This window comes from Coregonus clupeaformis, chromosome 3 (assembly GCF_020615455.1).
Source record: "Coregonus clupeaformis isolate EN_2021a chromosome 3, ASM2061545v1, whole genome shotgun sequence".
NCBI classification, from domain to species: domain Eukaryota; kingdom Metazoa; phylum Chordata; class Actinopteri; order Salmoniformes; family Salmonidae; genus Coregonus; species Coregonus clupeaformis.
In genome coordinates, this window is record NC_059194.1 from 23,428,480 (window position 1) to 23,453,319 (window position 24,840).

Genomic DNA, 24,840 nt, shown 5'->3' on the forward strand with positions numbered 1-24,840 from the left:
ATGATATCAGGCATCATGGCGCCCCATGGGCGCTTAGATCTTTAGGGGCGCTAAGTTGTTTTCTGTGCAAGCCTGAAAAGTACAAGTTGTATTATTTAATTTTTCAGATTAAAAGCGTTTTATTTGTTTTATTGGAGTTGCGCCCCATGGGGGTTTACTTTAAACCGAAATGTGTTTTTCCAAGGATTAATCCCCATTTATTAAAATAAGTAAATGCAGTCTATTAGAATAGCCGATCGCCTCGGGGATCTCTACTGTAATTGCCTCCTATTTGTTGTCACAAATGTCAACTGTGTAGGCTAGATCAAAACTGAGCAATAGAGACTGGAACTCCCCGCCGCCCGACGTAGAGCGCACCAGGCGGCCAAGGGCAAAGTGAGGACAACCGCTTTAATATTTTATCTACAGTAGGCAATGGATGGACAGTCTACCATCAACGGGATTACCTTATCTCCCGTAACTCGACATCCATCTTCATAGCCGCCAAATTTCGGGGAAAATAACATTTTAACACTCAAGTGGAATTAGGGACTCCGTTTCTGCGCCCCCGGTTTGCCGTGCACTGGCAGTTCCATGACTGGCGGGGGTCGGACGCGTAGCCCCACTCAGACGCGCTGTGACAGAAACAAGCCTCCTCATCTGGGAAGACTGAACAACCCCCTCCTCGCCTCGTAACGAGATTTGAAGCCTCACCCTTTATCAAACTAACGGGATCGTCGGATACCAACGACTTGAAATGACACCTTAAGTCACCCTCTTATTACGCGCTGGTGTGTGCTGTCTCTGGTATTATTTTTCATTTTCACACTGGGAGCGAAAGAGGGGGAAACAGGAAACTCGTCCATCTCCAAGTTTTCGGATTTCGGGCGCAGTGGAAGGAGTGAGTGGCGATGGCAGCCCCGGTGACAGCAGCGCTCGCTCTCCTGGTTCTCACAGTGGCAAGTGGGTAATCCTATACTTAGACAGGACCATGTAGCAACAGCCTACCCTGGCTCTCGATATTGTAATTTGGCCGCGACTTACCCTGCTTATCCATAATGCTTACAGTTGGAGAGTGGTGGAAGCCTATTTTTAAAGATTCTAAATGAATAATACTTTCTTGTGAAGTTCAAGACCTAGAGGATACATAATGACAAATATTCTCATTCCTGTCTGGATATAGGCTATGTGGAACGGGGCTTATGTGTATAATTGTGTCTGTGATACTGTTGTAAATTATTGTGATGTTTTAATTGTTGCCCTGGTTTGATAACATGATATCATTATAGTCCAGTGGGGAAAGTAGGCTATTGCATGTTTTCCGTGCGTCAGATTGTGTTAAGCACGTGATTTTTGACATGCCTAGATTAACAAACGTGCAATATTTTTACACAACAAATACACGCTGGCTGTTATGCACTACGCAGAAATGTGTCACATACACATACAGGCTTAGAGAGAAGTCTCCGAATTTCACACAGTAGGCCTACAGTAGACCTAGCCTTCTTTATTAGGCTAATGTTTGAAGCTTTTGGACGAATTTTTTAAAAGATAAAACTGTCTCACATCACACGTCTTTGAAATCATATGTCAGTCACGAGCTCTGCTGGTTGGCTACTGCAATTTGACTGACGCTATCCATGGTGTTGAATTTGGGCCCCCTTGACCGACACTATCCATGGTGCTGAATTAGGGCCCCTTGACTGTCACCGCCCATGGTGCTGAATTAGGGCCCCTTGACCGACGCTGTCCATGGTGCTGAATTAGGGCCCCTTGACCGACACCGTCCATGGTGCTGAATTAGGGCCCCTAACTACGCTGTCGATGGTGCTGAATTAGGGCCCTTTGACTACGCTGTCCATGGTACTGAATTAGGGCCTCTTGACCGACGCTGTCCACATGGCTGAATTAGGGCCCCTTGACCAACACTGTCCATGGTGCTAAATTAGGATACGTTTCAGTATAGTCACGCTCTTCTGCTCAGTCTACTCTATGCTATTGGTGAACACTGGGGCTTTTAAAATATACTTTTTCACTTCAAAAGCATGTGTCTCCCAAGACTAGATACTTGGATTCTCAGGTAGGCCTCATGAGTGGTCGTCATGTTAGGTCAGGTGAGATTACATTGAAAAGTGATGGTTTGTAACTCTGAAAAAAAAAAATGAAAAATGACATCAAATGGCTACACATGGTGTCATTTTAAGGTGGGCTGGTAACACATTGTTGATATGAAGATGTAAAATGTCTAGCTTCCAGTACAGTAGGCTGCTCAATGTAATTTTCCCAACTTTGCTTATCTTCCTCCTGAGGATGTGTAGTGAGCACATGTAGACTAGACGCTCTGCCTGTCCTCTGAGAGCTGTCTAGGAAGACAACATAGTGAGACTGTGTCACGGTCACCTCTTGTCTCACTCTGTCTGGAAACAACTAAATCTGGCAACCTCCTCACTGGAGTTTAGCTTAATGTTCTCACTGTCTTGCAATCTCTCTCACTATTTTATTTTCTTCTGTCTAGATCTCTTGCTTATTCCCTGGCTGCTCAATGCTGGGCTGCTCAATGCTGGGCTGCTCAATGCCCAGGAGTGCAGGAGGGGTAATCACATGCTAGCAGTCAAAACAATGCAGTGAAATGCTTGCCTATGAGCACTTCCCAACGATGCAGAGTTTTAAAATAAAAATGAAAATAAAATAAAATACACAAGAATGGAGTTACAATATATACAGGAAGTACCAGTACCAGATCAATGTGCGAGGTACGAGGTTTTTGAAGTAGTTATGTATATGAAGGCAGGGTAAAGTTACTAGGCATCAGAATAGATAATAATATGAGTAAAATTAAGAAAAGAGTAGCATCAGCAAATTATGAGTGTAAAAGTGTATGTGCGTGTGTGAATGTGCGTATGTGTGTGTTTGTGTTGTGTCGGTATGCATGTGTGTGTGATGTGTCTGTGTGCGTATGTAGTGTATGTGAATGTGTGTGGGTTTTGTGTGGGAGTGTCAATGTAGTGTGTGCGAGTGTGTATATGTTGTGTATACAGTGCCTTCCAAAAGTATTCATCCCCCTTGGCGTTTTTCCTATTTTGTTGCATTACAACCTGTAATTTAAATTGATTTTTATTTGGATTTCATGTAATGGACATACACAAAATAGTCCAAATTGGTGAAGTGAAATGAAAATAATAACATTAAAAACAATTCTAAAAAATAAATAACGGAAAAGTACAGATCAGGGTTGGGTTATAAAAAAATATCTGAAACTTTGAACATCCCACGGAGCACCATTAAATCCATTATTAAAAAATTGAAAGAATATGGCACCACAACAAACCTGCCAAGAGAGGGCCGCCCACCAAAACTAACAGACCATGCAAGGAGGGCATGAATCAGAGAGGCAACAAAGAGACCAAAGATAACCCTGATGGAGCTGCAAAGCTCCACAGCGGAGATTGGAGTATCTGTCCATAGGACCACTTTAAGCTGTACACTCCACAGAGCTGGGCTTTACGGAAGAGTGGCCAGAAAAAAGCCATTGCTTAAAGAAAAAAATAAGCAAACACATTTGGTGTTCGCCAAAAGGCATGTGGGAGACTCCCCAAACATATGGAAGAAGGCACTCTGGTCAGATGAGACTAAAATTTAGCTTTTTTGCTATCAAGGAAAACACTAAGTCTGGCGCAAACCCAACACCTCTCATCACCCCCAAGAACATAATCGGCAGGGACTGGGAAACTGGTCAGAATTGAAGGAATGATGGATAGCGCTAAATACAGGGAAATTCTTGAGGGAAACCTGTTTCAGTCTTCCAGAGATTTGAGACTGGGACGGAGGTTCACCTTCCAGCAGGACAATGACCCTAAGCATACTGCTAAAGCAACACTTGAGTGGTTTAAGGGGAAACATTTAAATGTCTTGGAATGGCCTAGTCAAAGCCCAGACCTCAATCCAATTGAGAATCTGTGGTATGACTTAAAGATTGCTGTACACCAGCGGAACCAATTCAACTTGAAGGAGCTGTAGCAGTTTTGCCTTAAAGAATGGTCAGAAATCCCAGTGGCTAGATGTGCCAAGCTTATAGAGACATACCCGAAGAGACTTGTAGCTGTAATTGCTGCAAATGTTAGCTCTACAAAGTATTGACCTTGAGGGGTGAATAGTTATGTACGCTCAAGTTTTCTTTTTTTGGTCTTATTTCTTGTTTGTTTCACAATAAAACATATTTTGCATCTTCAAAGTGGTAGGCATGTTGTGTAAATCAAATGATACAAACCCCCCAAAAATCAATGTTATTTCCAGGTTGTAAGGCAACAAAATAGGAAAAATGCCAAGGGGGGTGAATACTTTCACAAGGCACTATAGTCTATCGAGTGTTGTTTAGGTTCAGTGAAAGTTGGAGAGTGCAGATAGTTCAAGTACCATTAATTGACTATTATCAGTCTGGCTATTTAGCAGTAGGCACCCCCACAACCCCCCACCCTGCCCCACATCCCACCGGCTATGGAAATCAGTTCTCTCTCTCGTGTTAAAAACATAGTTTGTGGGCCTTTAGTGCTGTGCTGGGTTTTACATTTTGTTGTGTGTTTGTACTATTGTGTGTGGCTATTATCAGGTTGATGTTTTTCACTTCACAAAGTTTATAGTGTAGAAATGTGTACTCACTGACAGGCAATGCTAGCGATTCAATGAACATTGTATGAGTCATAGCACTTGTTTAAATGTTTTATGTTTTGAATGACAATTGTTTGCGCATCACTGTGGTCTTGATCCTGTCCATTACTGAGGTGATATTTTAAATATTTCAGAAACACTGTTTTGGAAATATTGGCAGAATACCTCGAGGAATAATTTGGAGACCATATTCAGAGAGCAGAAGAAAATGTGATAGAGAGAGCGAGAGAGAGAAAGGGGAGAAAGAGAGAGAGAGAGATAGAAAGTGAGAGATGAATACCATTTTCAGACAGAATATGTGGTATATTACCTGTAAAACATATAATGCAATGTTTATATGACCCCTTTCAAACAGCCCCTTATGTAGCACTTTCGAGCATATCCGTGGGTAACTGGAAAATCGGGAGGGGTGGGGGGTGTTGTTAAACCATGGGGGCTGTATGCATTTAAAATTAGGGAGGTGTTAAACAATGGCAGTATTAATGAATTTACTTGCAAAAAAGCAGAGAACCAGTCACACAGACCCGATACCTGTATTTTGGTTACAGGGTCTGTGAAAATGCAGGAATCATGACTAGGTCTTTAGGTGGCTTTTAATTGACCATGTTTTTTTTTTTTTTTACCACCACCCCTTTCGGATACACCAAAATGCTGGTATAAAAAAGCAGGCATGGTAAATTATTGGGATTTTGGTCTGTGTGTGAAAGGGATAGACAGAAAGATAGAGAGCGAGAAAGAGAGAAAAAGAAAGACAGAGAGAAGTAGAGTGGTCTCTGATGTGGATGACGTTCTGTGAGAGCCAGCAGCAGGAGTTGAATCAGTTGGTTTTAGAAACCATGCTCCGCTCCCTTTCCTGCTCCTGGCCACAGTAGTTGATGTGAGAATGACACACAGGGAGAAGAGAACAGGAGAAAACCACTCTCCCTCTCCTGCCTTTGCTCCGCTCGACCTGCACTTGTAACCTGTTACTGTCGCTGGAGAGGAGAGAGCAGATGTATGAAAAAAAAATAAAAAAATGTATGCACTCAGTAACTGTAAGTCGCTCTGGATAAGAGCGTCTGCTAAATGACTAAAATGTAAATGTAAAATGAGAGAGGAGAGCGAAGCAGAGGAGGGTAAGGGAAGAGAGGAGATGGGGAGGAGAGTAAGGTAAGAGAGGAGATGGGGAGGAGAGTAAGGGAAGAGAGGAGATGGGGAGGAGAGTAAGGGAAGAGAGGAGAGGGGGAGGAGAGGAGAGCAGAGCAGAGCAGAGGAAGGCAATGGAAGAGTGGAAAGGGGAGAGGAGAGCAAGGGACTAAAGGAGATGAGGGATGAGAGAGCAAGGGAAGAGAGGAGAGGGGAGGAGAGCAAGGGAAGAGAGAAGAGGAGGGGAGGTGAAGGGAGGAGAGGAGATGAGGAGGCTGGAGGAGGGCTGATGTGAAGATAGGTGGCAAGGTGTTTCGTGAGAGTGTAGTTATTCAGCGTGGGTGTGTCCCTGTCACAGCTGAGACTGGGAGCAGAGCATGCACACAAACACACACATAAACACACACACAAACAAACACACACACACACACCACCAACAACAACAGTTCTAACACAACCTACCACAGCCTAGGACAGCCAGCGCAGGAAATATACAAACTGCATAGTTATGGAAATGATCACAGTCAGCACAATTATCACCTTCACAGGAATTATGGTCAGAGCAGCCAAATCACACCCACAACACAAGGTTAACAGTCAGAGCAGTCAAAACACACCCGAAACACAAGGTTAACAGTCAAAGCAGCCAAAACACACCCACAACACAATGTTAAAAGTCAGAGCAGCCAAAACACAAGGTTAACAGTCAGAGCTGCCAAAACACACCCACAACATTTAGCAGACGCTCTTATCCAGAGCGACTTACAGTTAGTGAGTGCATACATTTTTCATACTGGCCCCCCGTGGGAATCAAACCCACAACCCTGTCGTTGCAAGCGCCATGCTCTACCAACTGAGCTACAGGAGGGCCACAACACAAGGTAAACAGTCAGAGCAGCTCTAACGACCGCCACAGGAAAGGAAGACCCAGAGTTTCCTCTGCTGCAGAGGATAAGTTCATTAGAGTTACCAGCCTCAGAAATCGGAAATTAACTGCACCTCAGATTGCAGCCCAAATAAATGCTTCACAGAGTTCAAATAACAGACATCTCAACATCAACTGTTCAGAGGAGACCGCGTGACTCAGGCCTTCATGGTCGATTTTTCTGCAAAGAAACCAATACTAAAGGAAACCAATAATAGGAAGAGACTTGCTTGGGCCAAGAAACACGAGCAATGGACATTAGACCGTTGGAAATCTGTCCTTTGGTCTGTAGTCCAAATGTGAGATTTTTGGTTCCAACCGCTGTGTCTTTGTGAGACGCAGAGTAGGTGAACGGATGATCTCCACATGTGTGGTTGCCACCGTGAAGCATGGAGGAGGAGGTGTGATGGTGTAGGGGTGCTTTGCTGGTGACACTGTCTGTGATTTATTTAGAATTCAAGGCACACAACCAGCATGGCTACCACAGCATTCTGCAGCAATATGCCATCCCATCTGGTTTGCGCTTAGTGGGACTATCATTTGTTTTTCAACAGCACAATGACCCAAAACACACCTCCAGGCTGTGTAAGGGCTATTTGACTAAGAAGGAGAGTGATGGAGTGCTGCATCAGATGTTCTGGCCTCCACAATCACCCAACCTCAACCCAATTGAGATGGTTTGGGATGAGTTGGACCGCAGAGGGAAGGAAAAGTGCCAACAATTGCTCTATATATGTGGGAACTCCTTCAAGACTGTTGGAAAAGCATTCCAGGTGAAGCTGGTTGAGAGAATGCCAAGTGTGTGCAAAGCTGTCATCAAGGCATGGGTTTGCTACTTTGAAGAATCTAAAATCTAAAATATATTTTGATTTGTTTAACACTTTTCTGGTTACTACATGATTCCATATGTGTTAGTTCATAGTTTTGATGTCTTCACTATTATTCTACAATGTAGAAAATAGTAAAAATAAAGAAAAACCCTTGAATGAACAGGTGTGTCCAAACTTTTGACTGGTACTGTATATACAGTGGGGAAAAAAAGTATTTAGTCAGCCACCAATTGTGCAAGTTCTCCCACTTAAAAAGATGAGAGAGGCCTGTAATTTTCATCATAGATACACGTCAACTATGACAGACAAATTGAGGAAAAAAATTCCAGAAAATCACATAGTAGGATTTTTAATGAATTTATTTGCAAATTATGGTGGAAAATAAGTATTTGGTCACCTACAAACAAGCAAGATTTCTGGCTCTCACAGACCTGTAACTTCTTCTTTAAGAGGCTCCTCTGTCCTCCACTCGTTACCTGTATTAATGGTACCTGTTTGAACTTGTTATCAGTATAAAAGACACCTGTCCACAACCTCAAACAGTCACACTCCAAACTCCACTATGGCCAAGACCAAAGAGCTGTCAAAGGACACCAGAAACAAAATTGTAGACCTGCACCAGGCTGGGAAGACTGAATCTGCAATGGGTAAGCAGCTTGGTTTGAAGAAATCAACTGTGGGAGCAATTATTAGGAAATGGAAGACATACAAGACCACTGATAATCTCCCTCGATCTGGGGCTCCACGCAAGATCTCACCCCGTGGGGTCAAAATGATCACAAGAACGGTGAGCAAAAATCCCAGAACCACACGGGGGGACCTAGTGAATGACCTGCAGAGAGCTGGGACCCAAGTAACAAAGCCGACCATCAGTAACACACTACGCCGCCAGGGACTCAAATCCTGCAGTGCAAGACGTGTCCCCCTGCTTAAGCCAGTACATGTCCAGGCCCGTCTGAAGTTTGCTAGAGTGCATTTGGATGATCCAGAAGAGGATTGGGAGAATGTCATATGGTCAGATGAAACCAAAATATAACTTTTTGGTAAAAACTCAACTCGTCGTGTTTGGAGGACAAAGAATGCTGAGTTGCATCCAAAGAACACCATACCTACTGTGAAGCATGGGGGTGGAAACATCATGCTTTGGGGCTGTTTTTCTGCAAAGGGACCAGGACGACTGATCCGTGTAAAGGAAAGAATGAATGGGGCCATGTATCGTGAGATTTTGAGTGAAAACCTCCTTCCATCAGCAAGGGCATTGAAGATGAAACGTGGCTGGGTCTTTCAGCATGACAATGATCCCAAACACACCGCCTGGGCAACGAAGGAGTGGCTTCGTAAGAAGCATTTCAAGGTCCTGGAGTGACCTAGCCAGTCTCCAGATCTCAACCCCATAGAAAATATTTGGAGGGGAGTTGAAAGTCCGTGTTGCCCAGCGACAGCCCCAAAACATCACTGCTATAGAGGAGATCTGCATGGAGGAATGGGCCAAAATACCATCAACAGTGTGTTGAAAACCTTGTGAAGACTTACAGAAAACGTTTGACCTGTGTCATTGCCAACAAAGGGTATATAACAAAGTATTGAGAAACTTTTGTTATTGACCAAATACTTATTTTCCACCATAATTTGCAAATTAATTCATTAAAAATCCTACAATGTGATTTTCTGGATTTTTTTTCTCTCATTTTGTCTGTCATAGTTGACGTGTACCTATGATGAAAATTACAGGCCTCTCTCATCTTTTTAAGTGAGAGAACTTGCACAATTGGTGGCTGACTAAATACTTTTTTTCCCCACTGTATATACACTGAACAAAAATATAAACGCAACATGCAACAATTTCAAAGATTTTACTGAGTTACAGTTCATATAAGGACATCAGTCAATTAAAATAAATTAATTAGGTCCTAATCTATGGATTTCACATGACTGGGAATACAGATATGCATCTGTTGGTCACATATACCTTTAAAAAATAAGGTAGGGGCATAGATCAGAAAACCAGTCAGTATCTGGTGTGACCACCATTTGCCTCATGCAGCGCGACACATCTCCTTCGCATAGAGTTGATCAGGCTGTTGATTGTGCCAACCCACAGTTTTATCAGCTGTCCGGGTGGCTGGTCTCAGACGATCCCGCAGGTGAATGGACATTTTCGGGGATCTTTTATTTCAGCTCATGTAACATGGGACGCTAAACCAGTTGAATGCTGGGAGATATAGGGGCAGAGGCAGACGCAACGGAAGTAGTTGGCCATGACAAGGCAAGGCCACCATATTGTAGATGGTGGGTCATTGAATAATTTACTGACTGGATACTTCTGCCCATGAAGAAGTAGAATATGTGTTAGATGGTGTCTTTTCCCATAAGAAACCAAAATATGTTGCTTTGAGCATTTGTCTGAAGTATAATCAAGTGTGTTTGTGTTTGTATGTTTGTGCATTGCGGAAGAGACTGTTGTTGTTTTTCCCGGCTGGAATGAAAGCATCAGAGTATAACCTTTGATTGTGTTTCAGGCTTTCTGCATGTGAGATGATGCTGTTTTTATTTTAGTACAGATGAATTATTGAAGCAGTTAGAGTGCAGCGGGGGGGGGAGGAGGGGGAGGAGTGTGATATGATGCATTGGTCTGAAATGAAGTCCTCATGCTCTTTGTCTGTCTCTGTTTCTGCCTTGCCTCACCTCTGCCTCTCAAAATGAAGACTTACAGTGTAAACCTACATATACCCACTTCTGTCAATCATTTTGTAAGCCAGTAGATCTTTGATGTAGTGTCAAGAGCGCCCATAGGATTATAAGAATGATCACAGTTAAAGAGCAGTGTGTCCTGTTCTGGGTTAGAGAGCTGTGTACCCTGTTCTGGGTTAGAGAGCTGTGTGTCCTGTTTAGAGGTAGAGTACAGACCTATGTGTGTGTAAGAGTCGTAAGTATTTGATGCGTGTTCTGGATGAGAGGTGGGCTGCATCTCAAATGGCACCTGATATATCCTTATGGGCCCTGGTCAAAAGTAGTGCACTATGTAGGGAATAGGGTGCCACTTTGGAATGTAATCGTGGTGCGGGTCTCAGTGAGTGGGGTTTCATCAGTGGGGCATCTGAGGTCCCTGACCTTCAGGTGACATTCTTCCTGAGAATAGCTAACCATCCAGACAACCTACTTCACTCCTTTAAGGTCTATAGTATGATTGTTGCTGCCCACCACTCAATTCTCTGAATGGAGAAAAGGTTAATAGGTTTTTATCCTGAATGATGTTCCTGGAAAGAGGCTTTGTAAACAAAGACCTGATAATGCAACTTATACCATGGAATTGTTGTTTCTGATTAGCTTGAAGGGCATTCTAGAGTGTGCATTATTTCCCAATAATGCACGGTATATTTGCACGGTAGAATTCAATGGCTATAGTTCATTCTTACATGTTCTATTTTTGATCTGCTTTTGAACTGAAAACATTATTGGCAATGTTGAATTTGATTTTCATAATGGCAAGCTAGGACTGACGGTTTGGTTAGCTAAACTAGCAAGTCTGTTTGTTTGGTTACCATGGCAACTACTTTAGCTATCTAGTAAACTTGCTAGCTACTTCAGTGGACGTTGAACACATTTTTACTGGCAAATGAACACATTTCTAAAATTATAATAGATACAGTGCATTCGGAAAGTTTTCAGACTCCTTGACTTTTTCCACATTTTGTTACGTTACAGCCTTATTCTGAAACGGATTAAATTGTGTCTTTTTTTACCTCATCAATCTACACACAATACTGCATAATGACAAAGGAAAAACAGGTTTTTATAAATCTTTGCAAATGTATTAAAAATAAAAAACTTAAATATCACATTTACATAAGTATTCACAACCTTTACTTAGTACTTTGTTGAAGCGCCTTTGGCAGCGATTACAGCCTCGAGTCTTTTTGGGTATGACGCTACAAGCTTGGCACACCTGTATTTGGGGAGTTTCTCCCATTCTTCTCTGCAGATCCTCTCAAGCCCTGTCAGGTTGGATGGGGAGTGTCGCTGCAAATATATTTTCAGGTCTCTCCAGAGATGTTCGATCGGGTTCAAGTCCGGGCTCTGGCTGGACCACTCAAGGACATTCAGAGACTTGTCCTGAAGCCACTCCTGCATTGTCTTGGCTGTGTGCTTAGGGTCGTTGTCCTGTTGGAAGGTAAACCTTCACCCCAGTCTGAGGACCTGAGTGCTCTGGAGCAGGTTCTCATCAAGGATCTCTCTGTACATTGCTCCATTCATCTTTCCCTCGATCGTCTCCCAGTCCCTGCCGCTGAAAAACATTCCCACAGCATGATGCTGCCACCACCATGCTTCACCGTAGGGATGGTGCCAGGTTTCCTCCAGATGTGACTCTTGGCATTCAGGCCAAAGAGTTCAATCTTGGTTTCATCAGACCAGAGAATCTTGTTTCGTTGTTGAGCTTCTGGAAGGTTCTTCCATCTTTACAGAGGAACCATCAGGTTCTTGGTCACCTCCCTGACCAAGGCCCTTCTCCCCAATTGCTCAGTTTGGCCGGGTGGCCAGCTCTAGGAAGAGTCTTGGTGGTTCCAAACTTCTTCCATTTAAGAATGATGGAGGCCGCTGTGTTCTTGGGGACCTTCAATGCGGCAGACATTTTTCAGTGCCCTTCCCTACATAAGGGACCGCAACATCTGTGCCTCGATACAATCCTGTCTAGGAACTCTACAAACAATTCCTTCGACCTCATGGCTTGGTTTTTGCTCTGACATGCACTGCCAACTGTGGGACCTTATATAGACAGGTGTGTGCCTTTCCAAATCATGTCCAATCAATTGAATTTACAACAGGTGGACTCCAATCAAGTTGTAGAAACATCTCAAGAATGATCAATGGAAACAGGATACATCTGAGCTCAATTTTGAGTCTCATAGCAAAGGGTCTGAATACTTATGTAAATAAGGTATTTCTGTTTTTAATTTTTTATACATTTGCAAACATTTCTAAAAACCTGTTTCGCTTTGTCATTATGGGGTATTGTGTGTAGATTGATGAGGATTTTTAAAATATATAATACATTTTAGAATAAGGCTGTAACGTAACAAAATGTGGAAAAAGTCAAGGGGTCTGAATACTTTCCGAATGCACTATATAGGCTACTAACACCCTTGCCTTTCTTGCACTAACACTCAGACTTGTCTTTTCTTAGTAGCACTGACTTTGCTGATAGCTGCTTTATTTAGGAAAAATAAGCTTACTATGACTATGATATGTGGTTGTCTGTAAGTCATTCTGGATAAGAGTGTCTGCTACAGTGGAGGCTCTGAAAGCCATTAAGTTAACCCCTGGTGCCATCGTTTGGAGTGCATTACATGGGTGAGAACATCCTAATGGAGGGGAATGTGTGAGTGGTACAATGAGTTGATCTGAACCATGTGACTAATCCAGTTAACTGGAGATAACCATCACATCAGCTCCCTGTCATACAGCAGCCACTGGACGGTGGGGCTTTAGACTGTGTGTGTGTGTGTGTATGTGTGTGTGTGAGTGAATTAATGTGTACATACAGTATGTACATTCAGTACGTTTAAATGATAATGCCCTTGAAGCCGGCGTTCGGAGGATATATTGGCAGAGTTGTTGTTTGTCCCGGGTCGGCAAACCGTGCCAATATATCCTCCAAACACCGGCTTCAAGGGCATTATCACTTTTATACAACGGGTTACCAACATATTCAAGTAATGATTGACATATTTTCATTGAAAACGTTATTTTGATGAATTTTTTCATACTATTTCATCCTTCCATGAGATATAGTCCCGACACAAATCTAGGTTTGCTACCCAAGCCGGCTGGTTGTTCGTTCTATCGGTTCGGTTGCCAGAGACGCGGCCCAGTCGTTAAGTCTTTTTGTTCTAAATCTATGGACGCCACCCAGTCGTTCGTTCTAAATGTTTCGTTGCCATGATGGCTGCAACGTTCTTATCCTTTGCTTGCTAGCTAGCCAACTTCGGCTAACACAGTCATGTCAAACAATGCAGCCAGAATAACAGCAAGGTAGCTGCATTTGCATTTGTTTAATCTGTAACAATAACAATGAGCTAATGATGCACGATTTCCAGGACACTGTTCAGAGGAGCTAGCCAACTACACAGCTATCACAATAACTTCAAACTGAAGCTGGAATGACAGCAAATGACATGCTGATTCATGATTCATGATTTCGACTGGCTATGAAAAGCTGCCAGCCTGTCTCGTCCTGACTCCCGACACGTTCATTAATATGGGACATCTGGAGATCGAATTTCAATATTGAAACAATGTTGCAAATGTCGGAAAGACAGACAGCAAGGTTAATACAAATATCCGCTGTTGAAAACCAAATGCTAGTCTAAACAAAATGGGAGATAATATCTAGATGCTTTTACAGTAGAGATCAAGTTTATAAATAAATTGCCTGACTGGGCTGATGAGACAGTGGATTGCACAGTCAGATGGAATAGTGAATAGGCATTTCAACATCATAGCCTTAGCTGGTGGTAACTTGTGGAATAGACACCGGCTGGAACATGATTTTAACCAATCAGCCTCCAGGATTAGACCCACCCGTTGTATAAGTAAGGGATAATCATCGAGGGGCTGTACGTTCTATGGAAAATAGTGTATGACATGGAAGGTGTATTCTGCAACGCATTAGCAGAGTGGAACAAACCTTCCACAGAGTTGCTTTATTTTCCAGAGAACGCACAGAGCCCTGAGTTGATTATCCCTTTTATACCATAGCTTCAAATTAACATATTTGCCGCTAGAAATGTATTCATTTGCCAGTAGAAATGTGAAAACATCCACTGAAGTAGCTACTAGCTAGTTAGTTAGCTACAGTAGTTGCCTTGGTAACCAAACAAACAGACTTACTATTTTAGCTAACCAAACCATCATCCTAGCTTGCTATTATGAAAATCTAATTCAACAATGCCAATAATGTTTTCAATTTGACTTTTGCTTTCAAAAGCAGCTCAAAAATAGAACATGTAAGAATGAACTTCATAGCCATTGAATTATACCATGCAATATAGGGAAATAATGCACGCACTAGAATGCCCTTCAAGCCAATCGAAAATGTGTACCGGTATTCAACAATGCCATGGTATAAGTATGTACAGTGGGGAGAACATGTATTTGATACACTGCCGATTTTGCAGGTTTTCCTACTTACAAAGCATGTAGAGGTCTGTACTTTTTATCATAGGTACACTTCAACTGTGAGAGATGGAATCTAAAACAAAAATCCAGAAAATCACATTGTATGATTTGTAAGTAATTAATTTGCATTTTATTGCATGATATAAGTATTTGATAACCTACCAACCAGTAAGAATTCCGGCTCTCACAGACCTGTTAATTTTTCTTTAAGAAGCCCTCCTGTTCTCCACTCATTACCTGTATTAACTGCACCTGTTTGAACTCGTTACCTGTATAAAAGACACCTGTCCACACACTCAATCAAACAGACTCCAACCTCTCCACAATGGCCAAGACCAGAGAGCTGTGTAAGGACATTAGGGATAAAATTGTAGACCTGCACAAGGCTGGGATGGGCTACAGGACAATAGGCAAGCAGCTTGGTGAGAAGGCAACAACTGTTGGCGCAATTATTAGAAAATGGAAGAAGTTCAAGATGACGGTCAATCACCCTCGGTCTGGGGCTCCATGCAAGATCTCACCTCGTGGGGCATCAATGATCATGAGGAAGGTGAGGGATCAGCCCAGAACTACACGGCAGGACCTGGTCAATGACCTGAAGAGAGCTGGGACCACAGTCTCAAAGAAAACCATTAGTAACACACTACGCCGTCATGGATTAAAATCCTGCAGCGCACGCAAGGTCCCCCTACTCAAGCCAGCGCATGTCCAGGCCTGTCTGAAGTTTGCCAATGACCATCTGGATGATCCAGAGGAGGAATGGGAGAAGGTCATGTGGTCTGATGAGACAAAAATAGAGCTTTTGGTCTAAACTCCACTCGCCGTGTTTGGAGGAAGAAGAAGGATGAGTACAACCCCAAGAACACCATCCCAACCGTGAAGCATGGAGGTGGAAACATCATTCTTTGGGGATGCTTTTCTGCAAAGGAGACAGGACGACTGCACCGTATTGAGGGGAGGATGGATGGGGCCATGTATCGCAAGATCTTGGCCAACAACCTCCTTCCCTCAGTAAGAGCATTGAAGATGGGTCGTGGCTGGGTCTTCCAGCATGACAACGACTCGAAACACACAGTCAGGGCAACTAAGGAGTGGCTCCGTAAGAAGCATCTCAAGGTCCTTGAGTGGCCTATCCAGTCTCCAGACCTGAACCCAATAGAACATCTTTGGAGGGAGCTGAAAGTCCGTATTGCCCAGCGGCAGCCCCGAAAACTGAAGGATCTGGAGAAAGTCTGTATGGAGGAGTGGGCCAAAATCCCTGCTGCAGTGTGTGCAAACCTGGTAAAGACCTACAGGAAACGTATGATCTCTGTAATTGCAAACAAAGGTTTCTGTACCAAATATTAAGTTCTACTTTTCTGATGTATCAAATACTTTTGTCATGCAATAAAATGCAAATTATTACTTAAAAATCATACAATGTGATTTTCTGGATTTTTGTTTTAGATTCCGTCTCTCGCAGTTGAAGTGTACCTATGATAAAAATTACAGACCTCTACATGCTTTGTAAACCTGCAAAATTGGCAGTGTATCAAATACTTGTTCTCCCCACTGTATATACTGTATGTGTGTGTGGATATGTGTATTGGACTGTCAGTAAAGACACGATCACATCACAACTGTTTGTCAGATCAGAGACTATGTAACGTACGTACACACCCACACATGCACACACATTCTATCTGGAGAGATGTTGCATATTGCATTCTCATTGCAGTGTCAACAGGCAATGAGAACATCCCACGACACTGCAGTCCAAATTAGAAGGACCTTACCTCAGCACGAGATTTAAACCTCGCTCACTAAACACTGCCCTCTGTGTGTGTGTGTGTGTATAAATACAAGTGTGTGTGTGTCAACTAATCAAGCTTTCAATTATGCTAATCAAGAAGCAGTTAGTTCATAATGATCCCCATTAAAACCAATGCGCTGAGTCAGCTGTGGTCTGAAAGGTCTAATGTTGGTCTGATGTGGCTCACTGGCTCTGCTACATGACAGTCCTTTATAATGGAAGGCTTACACATACTCCGTTATGCTGTTATGTAAATATATGCACAGTGAGGATGATACCAGGGCATGATGAATATGGACTGGGTGATATGAAATAGAAGGGTAGTTGTAGACTGCAGTATGTACTAGATAAGGATGTTTAAAGTTCAATATAAATATAAACTTTGAGTATGAATATGAACTAGAAGGGTTCATTTTAGGGCAATATGAATATATATTGAAACGGTAATGAGACTTTAGTATGAAAAGAGGGGTGATTAGTTCAACATGAATATGTACTAGAATGGTCATAGAGTAATATACACACACATCCACTCTACTGCGATGATGACATTAGGCTAGTATGAATATGTACTGTCAGGTTGTTTTTGCTTGCCCCTGTCTACATAATTGGCTTGGAGTCCACTTGGAAAGTTCACACGGTGGTCACAGACTGGTACACTTGAATCGCTGAGCATCAAACGCGGCTGTGGGGGCAATTACATGGCATGTTGTCTTGAAACTCCTTTTGTGGATGTTTTTGTGTATGTATGCCTTTTCTGCCAGTTACACAATTTTATCCCTCTCCCTCTGTGTGTATGTGTTTGTTTGTGTGCATATGTGTGTGTGTATGTGTGTGTGTGTGTGTGTAGCTGCCTTGGGCGCGGAGATAGAGGAGCGATTGGTGACCTACCTGCTGTCTCCCGAGCGCTACAACAAACTGATCAGACCTGCTGTCAACAAGAGCCAACAGGTCACCATCCATATACAGGTGTCCCTGGCCCAGCTCATTAGTGTGGTGAGTACACACACCACGCACGTGCGCGCACGCACGCACGCACACACACACATTCTCTCTCATGCTTCTCTCTCCCTGTCTGTCTGTTGCAGAATGAGAGAGAACAGATCATGACCACCAACTGCTGGCTGACTCAGGTATGGAATGACTACAGGTTGATGTGGGACCCAGAGGAGTATGAGGGCATTAAGAAGGTCCGCCTCCCATCTCAACACATCTGGCTGCCTGACATCGTCCTCTACAACAAGTGAGTGAGCTGTGTGTGTTTGTGTGTGTGTGTGTGTGTGTGTTATGTGTAAATATAATCCATATCTATATATCAGACACTATCTAAAGTTGAAGTCGGAAGTTTACATACACCTTAGCCAAATACATTTAAACTCAGTTTTTCACAATTCCTGCCATTTAATCCTAGTAAAAATGCACTGTCTTAGTTCAGTTAGGATCACCACTTTATTTTAAGAATGTGAAATGTCAGAATAATTGTAAAGAGAATTTATTTCAGGTTTTATTTCTTTCATCACATTCCCAGTGGGTCAGAAGTTTACATACACTCAATTAGTATTTGGTAGCATTGCCTTTAAATTGTTTAACTTGGGTCAAATGTTTCGGGTAGCCTTCCACAAGCTTCCCACAATAAGTTGGGTGAATTTTGGCCCATTCCTCCTGACAGAGCTGGTGTAACTGAGCCAGGTTTGTAGGCCTCCTTGCTCGCACACGCATTTTCAGTTCTGCCCACACATTTTCAGGGCTTTGTGATGGCCACTCCAATACCTTGAATTTGTTGTCCTTAAGCCATTTTTGGATGTATGCTTGGGGTCATTGTCCATTTGGAAGACCCATTTGCGACCAGGCTTTAACTTCCTGACTGATGTCTTGAGATGTTGCTTCAATATATCCACATAATTTTCCTTCCTCATGATGCCATCTATTTTGTGAAGTGCACCAGTCCCTCTTGCAGCAAAGCACCCCCACAGCATGATGCTGCCACCCCCGTGCTTCACGGTTGGGATGGTGTTCTTTGGCTTGCAAGCCATCCTCCAAACATAACGATAGTCATTATGGCCAAACAGTTATATTTTTGTTTCATCAGACCAGAGGACATTTCTCCAAAAAGTACAATCTTTGTCCCCATGTGCAGTTGCAAACCGTAGTCTGGCTTTTTTATGGCGGTTTTGGAGCAGTACGCTTCTTCCTTGCTGAGCGGCCTTTCAGGTTATGTCGATATAGGACTCGTTTTACTGTGGATATAGATACTTTTGTATCTGTTTCCTCCAGCATCTTCACAAGGTCCTTTGCTGTTGTTCTGGGATTGATTTGCACTTTTCGCACCAAAGTACGTTCATCTCTAGGAGACAGAACGCCTCTCCTTCCTGAGCGGTATGATGGCTGCGTGGTCCCATGGTGTTTATACTTGCGTACTATTGTTTGTGCAGATGAACGTGGTACCTTCAGGCGTTTGGAAATTGTTCCGAAGGATGAACCAGACTTGTGGAGGTCTACAATTAATTTTCTGTCTTGGCTGATTTCTTTTGATTTCCCCTTGATGTCAAGCAAAGAGGCACTGAGTTTGAAGGTAGGCCTTGAAATACATCCACAGGTACACCTCCAATTGACTCAAATGATGTCAATTAGCCTATCAGAAGCTTCTAAAGCCATTACATAATTTTCTGGAATTTTCCAAGCTGTTTAAAGGCACAGTCAACTTAGTGTATGTAAATGTCTGACCCACTCGAATTGTGATACAGTGAATTATAAATTAAATAATCTGTCTGTAAACAAATTGTTGGAAAAATGACTTGTGTCATGCACAAAGTAGATGTCCTAACCGACTTGCCAAAACTATAGTTTGTTAACAAGAAATTTGTAGAGTGGTTGAAAAATGAGTTTTAATGACTCCAACCTAAGTGTATGTAAACTTCTGACTTCAACTGTATGTGTTATAAATAAGGTTAGAGCCATCTCAAACTATAGCATCGCTCAATTAAAATACCAATCATTCAAGTAATATCTAATGTAACAAATACTCTACTTCTACTTGTCAGTTGCTATCAGGATAATGAGTAAAAGGAAAAGCATTGGTAACACCTTGATTGAAGTGTGGGCTTAAAGTCCCATCATGACAAAGGTGTAGGTGGTAATAGCAGCAGCAGTTCGGTTGGTCAGGGCCTACTGAAGAGTCTCCTCCTAATACAATTAACTGGACTACGTACACCTCTGCACAACACTGTATGTATATACGTAACGGCAGCATCCCTCCCTCTGCATACATAGATATATCCCCACTGTAAATTGTATTTCCTCACTGTAAATCAGCCCATACTGTGATGAGTGTGATAGAAGGAGTCAGGCGCAGGAGGGTAATCACCGAATGCAGAATTTATTCCGTCGTACACAACTAGTGCTGGATAGCGACAAATGAAACAGGCACAGGGGAAAATCTCCCCTGGCAATACAAGGTAACGGTATCTCCAACAATGAAATATCTACCTCGGCAATAACAATGTACGAGTAGCTCCACCGAGCTACACTACTCTCACAATAAACAATCACCCACAAGGTCAAGGGGACAGAGGGTTACACTTATACACGGACTAATGAGGGGATAAGAAACAGGTGTGTGTAATTAACAAGACAAGACAAATGGAATGATGATATATGGAGCGGCAGTGGCTAGAAGGCCGGTGACGACGAACGCCGAAGCCTGCCCGAACAAGGAGGGGAGGCAGCCTAGGCGGAAGTCGTGACACATACCCTAGACTAGTATTTTATGTTTCAAGTTTACTGTATTTATATTGTATGTTGACTGTGTGTAAATTCCTCTGACTGTATTCTGTCTGTACATTTGTCTATTGCTGGCAGCACTAATTTGCAGGTTGGCATTTATTGTCATGAATCTTGCCCTGGATGCAGCTCTGCAGAGTGGTCACTAGCTGGCACAGCCACAAAGTCATAAAGTCATCAACCTAACCCTAAGCTTAACCCTAACCTTAACCACACTGCTAACCATAATGCCTAACCCTAACCTTAAATGAACACCAAAAAGCTTGTATTTGTTTTCATGAATTCTTACAATATAGCCAATTTTGACTTTGCAGCTGGCCCTTCTAGCGGAAATCAGTAAGTCAAATGCTGGGTATGTGTAAATGTACTTGGCGACTAATAGTAATTCTGGTTCTAATCTGAGCCTCAGCTAACCCAAGGTCTGCAGGAGGGAGGGCTAAAGTCAAGATGTGATTACTGTAATCATTTGGAGGGAGGGAACAGGAGACAGAGATGAGGGCTTAGAGAGAGGGGATAGATGAGCACTGTTAAATCTGCAGAGAGGAGATTTGGATTATGAAACTCATATGTGATGTGTGTGATCAGAGGCCAGGTCAGGTGGCTGTGTGTGTGTGTGTGTGACAGAAAGGCTCTCGCCCTCACCTGTTTCACACTCCAGATACTCAACACCACCACCATGGGAGTTCTGTCCTGATCTAGTCTTTCTGGACTTTAGCCTCTATAGTGAAAATGTGCAAATTATTTTAGTTGTGTGAAGCATCATGTGAAATATGGAAGTGCCATAGATTTTATATTTGATTATATTGTGTTGGCTTGTTAAAGTGAAAATACATGATTTCATTCATGCCTGAATATTTTAAGATGACAAATGTTTGATTGACTATAAAGTTATTAGGATATTGAGTAATATATGTTTTCAGGCATAGTTGTGCTGGTATCAAGGTATAGCTGTACTGTAATTGTTTGGGTCAAAGTCACAGCCATATCTTTATATCTCAATGTGTTGGAAACCTGGTCTGATCTGCAGGTTGATAGTTACAGTTGTTTGGGTATAAAGCTATCAGTGTTTATAGCTGTTTGGGTATAGAGCTGTAGTTGTTTGGGTATAGAGCTAGTTGTTTGGGTATAGAGCTATAGTTGTTTGGGTATAGAGCTAGTTGTTTGGGTATAGAGCTATAGTTGTTTGGGTATAGAGCTAGTTGTTTGGGTATAGAGCTGTAGTTGTTTGGGTATAGAGCTAGTTGTTTGGGTATAGAGCTATAGTTTTTTGGGTATAGAACTAGTTGTTTGGGTATAGAGCTATAGTTGTTTGGGTATAGAGCTAGTTGTTTGGGTATAGAGCTATAGTTGTTTGGGTATATAGCTATAGTTGTTTGGGTATATAACTAGTTGTTTGGGTGTAGAGCTATAGTTGTTTGGGTAAAGATACTTTTAACCAGCTGCATATTTAGGACAGGAGGAGATTTATTGTGTAGAGCAGCGTGTCAGTGTGTGTGTCTGTGTGTGTGTTTTTGTGGTTAGGAGCAGAGCAGTGTGATGGCTGGACTCCTCCTGACCTGCTTTATAATTTATAACACTTTGATGTATAATGCAACACCTGCAACCTGGTGAGAATCTAAATTCGAAATCTCAGCAGATTCAGGCCTGTCCTGTGACAGGGGTGTCTGACGCAGTTTCCCCCGTCCCTGTCCCTTGTCTCCAAGCACAACAACCCAAATGCCCAGTCAACAACACCAGCTACCATATCTCCCTCTGTGTGTGTCTTACCTAATGCTAACATCCACCAATGTCTTACCTATTGCTAACATCTATCTTATTCTTCTATGCATTTCTCTTCTTCTTCTATGTATTTATCTTCTTCTTCTTCTTCTTCTATGCATTTATCTTCTTCTATGTTTTTATCTTCTTCTTCTATGCATTTCTCTTCTTCTTCTATGTATTTCTCTTCTTCTATGTATGTATCTTCTTCTTCTATGTATTTATCTTCTTCTATGTATTTAACTTCTTCTATGTATTTATCTTCTTCTTCTTCTATGTATTTATCTTTGTCTTCTATGTATTTATCTGTGTGGTATCTCTGACACCTCCCTCTCTCTCTCCCGTGGTGTCCTGTCTCTCAATGCTGATAGGAACTATGTGGTCTCCTTCTAATATGTATCTATGTGTGTATGTGTGCTGGTTCTGATTCCTTTCTGTCTTCACTTCACCTCAGTGCTGATGGGAACTACGAGGTGTCATTCTACTCCAACACGGTGGTCTCCAACAATGGAGAGGTGTACTGGCTGCCCCCCGCCATCTACAAGTCGGCCTGCAAGATTGAGGTACGCGACTTCCCCTTCGACCAGCAGAACTGCACACTCAAGTTCCGGTCCTGGACCTACGACCACACAGAGATCGACCTGATCCTGCTCAGCGATTTCGCCAGCCGTGACGACTTCAAGCCCAGTGGTGAGTGGGACATTGTGTCTCTGCCGGGACGCAAGAACGAAGACCCCTCTGACATCACCTACCTGGACATCACCTATGACTTCATCATCAAGCGCAAGCCACTGTTCTACACCATCAACCTGATCATCCCCTGTGTTCTCATTACCTCTCTGGCTATCTTAGTGTTCTACCTGCCGTCTGACTGTGGAGAGAAGATGACTCTCTGTATTTCAGTCCTCCTGGCCCTCACTGTGTTCCTGCTGCTGATCTCCAAGATCGTCCCGCCTACGTCTCTAGCTGTCCCTCTCATAGGGAAGTATCTGATGTTTGCCATGGTGCTGGTCACCTTCTCCATCGTCACCAGTGTGTGTGTGCTCAACGTGCACCACCGCACGCCCTCCACACACACCATGCCCCCCTGGGTCAAACGTCTCTTCCTGCACCGTCTCCCCTCCTTCCTGTTCATGCGTCGGCCGGGCAGCTCCAACATCCGAGAGAGGTTCCGCCAGAAGCACCAGCGGCGCTCCTACTCCGACGGGGCGGTGGCAGTGGCCCCGGCCACGGGGGGAATGGGGGTGGTAGAGGGGTCTGGGATAGGCGGGGCCGACTCCTTCTATGTGAACGAGGAGTCGGCCAAGCGGTACGGCTGGAAGATCAGCGACCTGTCGGAGAACACAGAGTTCAGGAAGAGGATGACGGTGAAGTGTCACGCAGACATTGAGGAGGCTGTGGACGGGGTGCGCTACGTCGCCGAGAAGATGAAGAGTGAGGACAACGATGAGGGGGTGAGTGTGTGTGTGTTTGTGTGTGTGGAGGAAGGATAGCCTTGAGATGATATGAGCAGAATAGTTTGGAGCCGAGAGTATTGTGCTTCTATTGTCAAAACATTATTCATTGTGTATCGCTCTTTTTGTATCCTGCCACAGGTCATTGAGGACTGGAAGTATGTTGCCATGGTGATTGACCGGCTGTTCCTGTGGATATTTGTGTTTGTGTGCATTACTGGGACTTTGGGGCTGTTCATGCAGCCCCTCTTCCAGAGCTACAACACGCCCACGGCAGACGACCTGGAGCAGAACTGACCTACGATCTTTGACCCAAAACCTGACCCTGACGCCCCCCAACAACCTCATCGGGAACAACCATTGCGAGTGAAACGGCTACTTACCAACACCTTGAAACAGAACTGTGTTATTTTGACACACTCACATACTGTACGCACACAGCACCCCGGCCACCACCACACCAACCAACGCCCCTCAACCTCCCCTCTTAACATCGTATATGGAACAGAGTGACCCCTCCCCTCATACCTTCATCCCCAAGTTCATCCATCGCTCCATCCTCTCCTCCTCTCCTCCTCCCCTCAGTCAATCACAGAAGGTCACTTGACCAGGACATGAACATCTCAGGACTGGACTCTGGTTCTCCTCTACTATGCTTTGGTTCAAATCCCTCCATTTCTACTAGTTGAACTCTCTTCTAGTTCAGTCTGAGTTGAGTTAATTCACAACTCATTGGTTATTGTAACAAGACGGTGTCTGGCCTCGCATGCAGAAAATAGGGGTCTGTTATTTTTCATTTTATTTCTGCATTTAGTTTGAAAAGGGGAACCAATCTTTTCTGCACAATTCCGGAATAATTTGCTGAGCCCAAAGATCCACACACACACACACACACACACACACACACACACACACACACACACACACACACACACACACACACACACACACACACACACACACACACACACACACACACACACACACACACACACACACACACACACACACACACACATACACACACACACACACATACACACACACACACACACACACAGACAGACACACACACACAGACAAAGCCGCCAGTCTCTGCTACAGAGAAGGAAAGCTCCTCCGTGTGTCCTTGTCCAGTGAAGCACAGACAGACACACATACATAACTCTTGCCTTCAGACGTAGAGGGAGAGACGCATTTCTTTAGACAGGAATGCCAGCAGGCTTGTTATTTTGCTGTGAAACAGGAAGCCTTGACTGTCTCTCCTCACGCTACAGTGTGTTGAGTGAGTACTACTGTACAGTATTTGGGACTGCTTCTGGCCCCAGGTGGTCAGTCACCTGATGGACTTTCAAT

At 43.4% G+C, this 24,840-nt stretch overlaps 1 protein-coding gene across 1 annotated transcript; it reads left to right on the forward strand.

Annotated features, from left to right (window-relative positions):
• Positions 1-426: 426 nt before the first annotated feature.
• On the forward strand, positions 427-24,373 carry LOC121542427 (neuronal acetylcholine receptor subunit beta-2-like). The gene is made up of 5 exons (XM_041851825.1): positions 427-942; positions 17,343-17,488; positions 17,581-17,735; positions 22,485-23,484; positions 23,626-24,373. The coding sequence occupies exons 1-5, from the start codon at positions 891-893 to the stop codon at positions 23,779-23,781; spliced, it is 1,509 nt and encodes a 502-aa protein (XP_041707759.1). The 5' UTR covers positions 427-890; the 3' UTR covers positions 23,782-24,373.
• Positions 24,374-24,840: the final 467 nt, after the last annotated feature.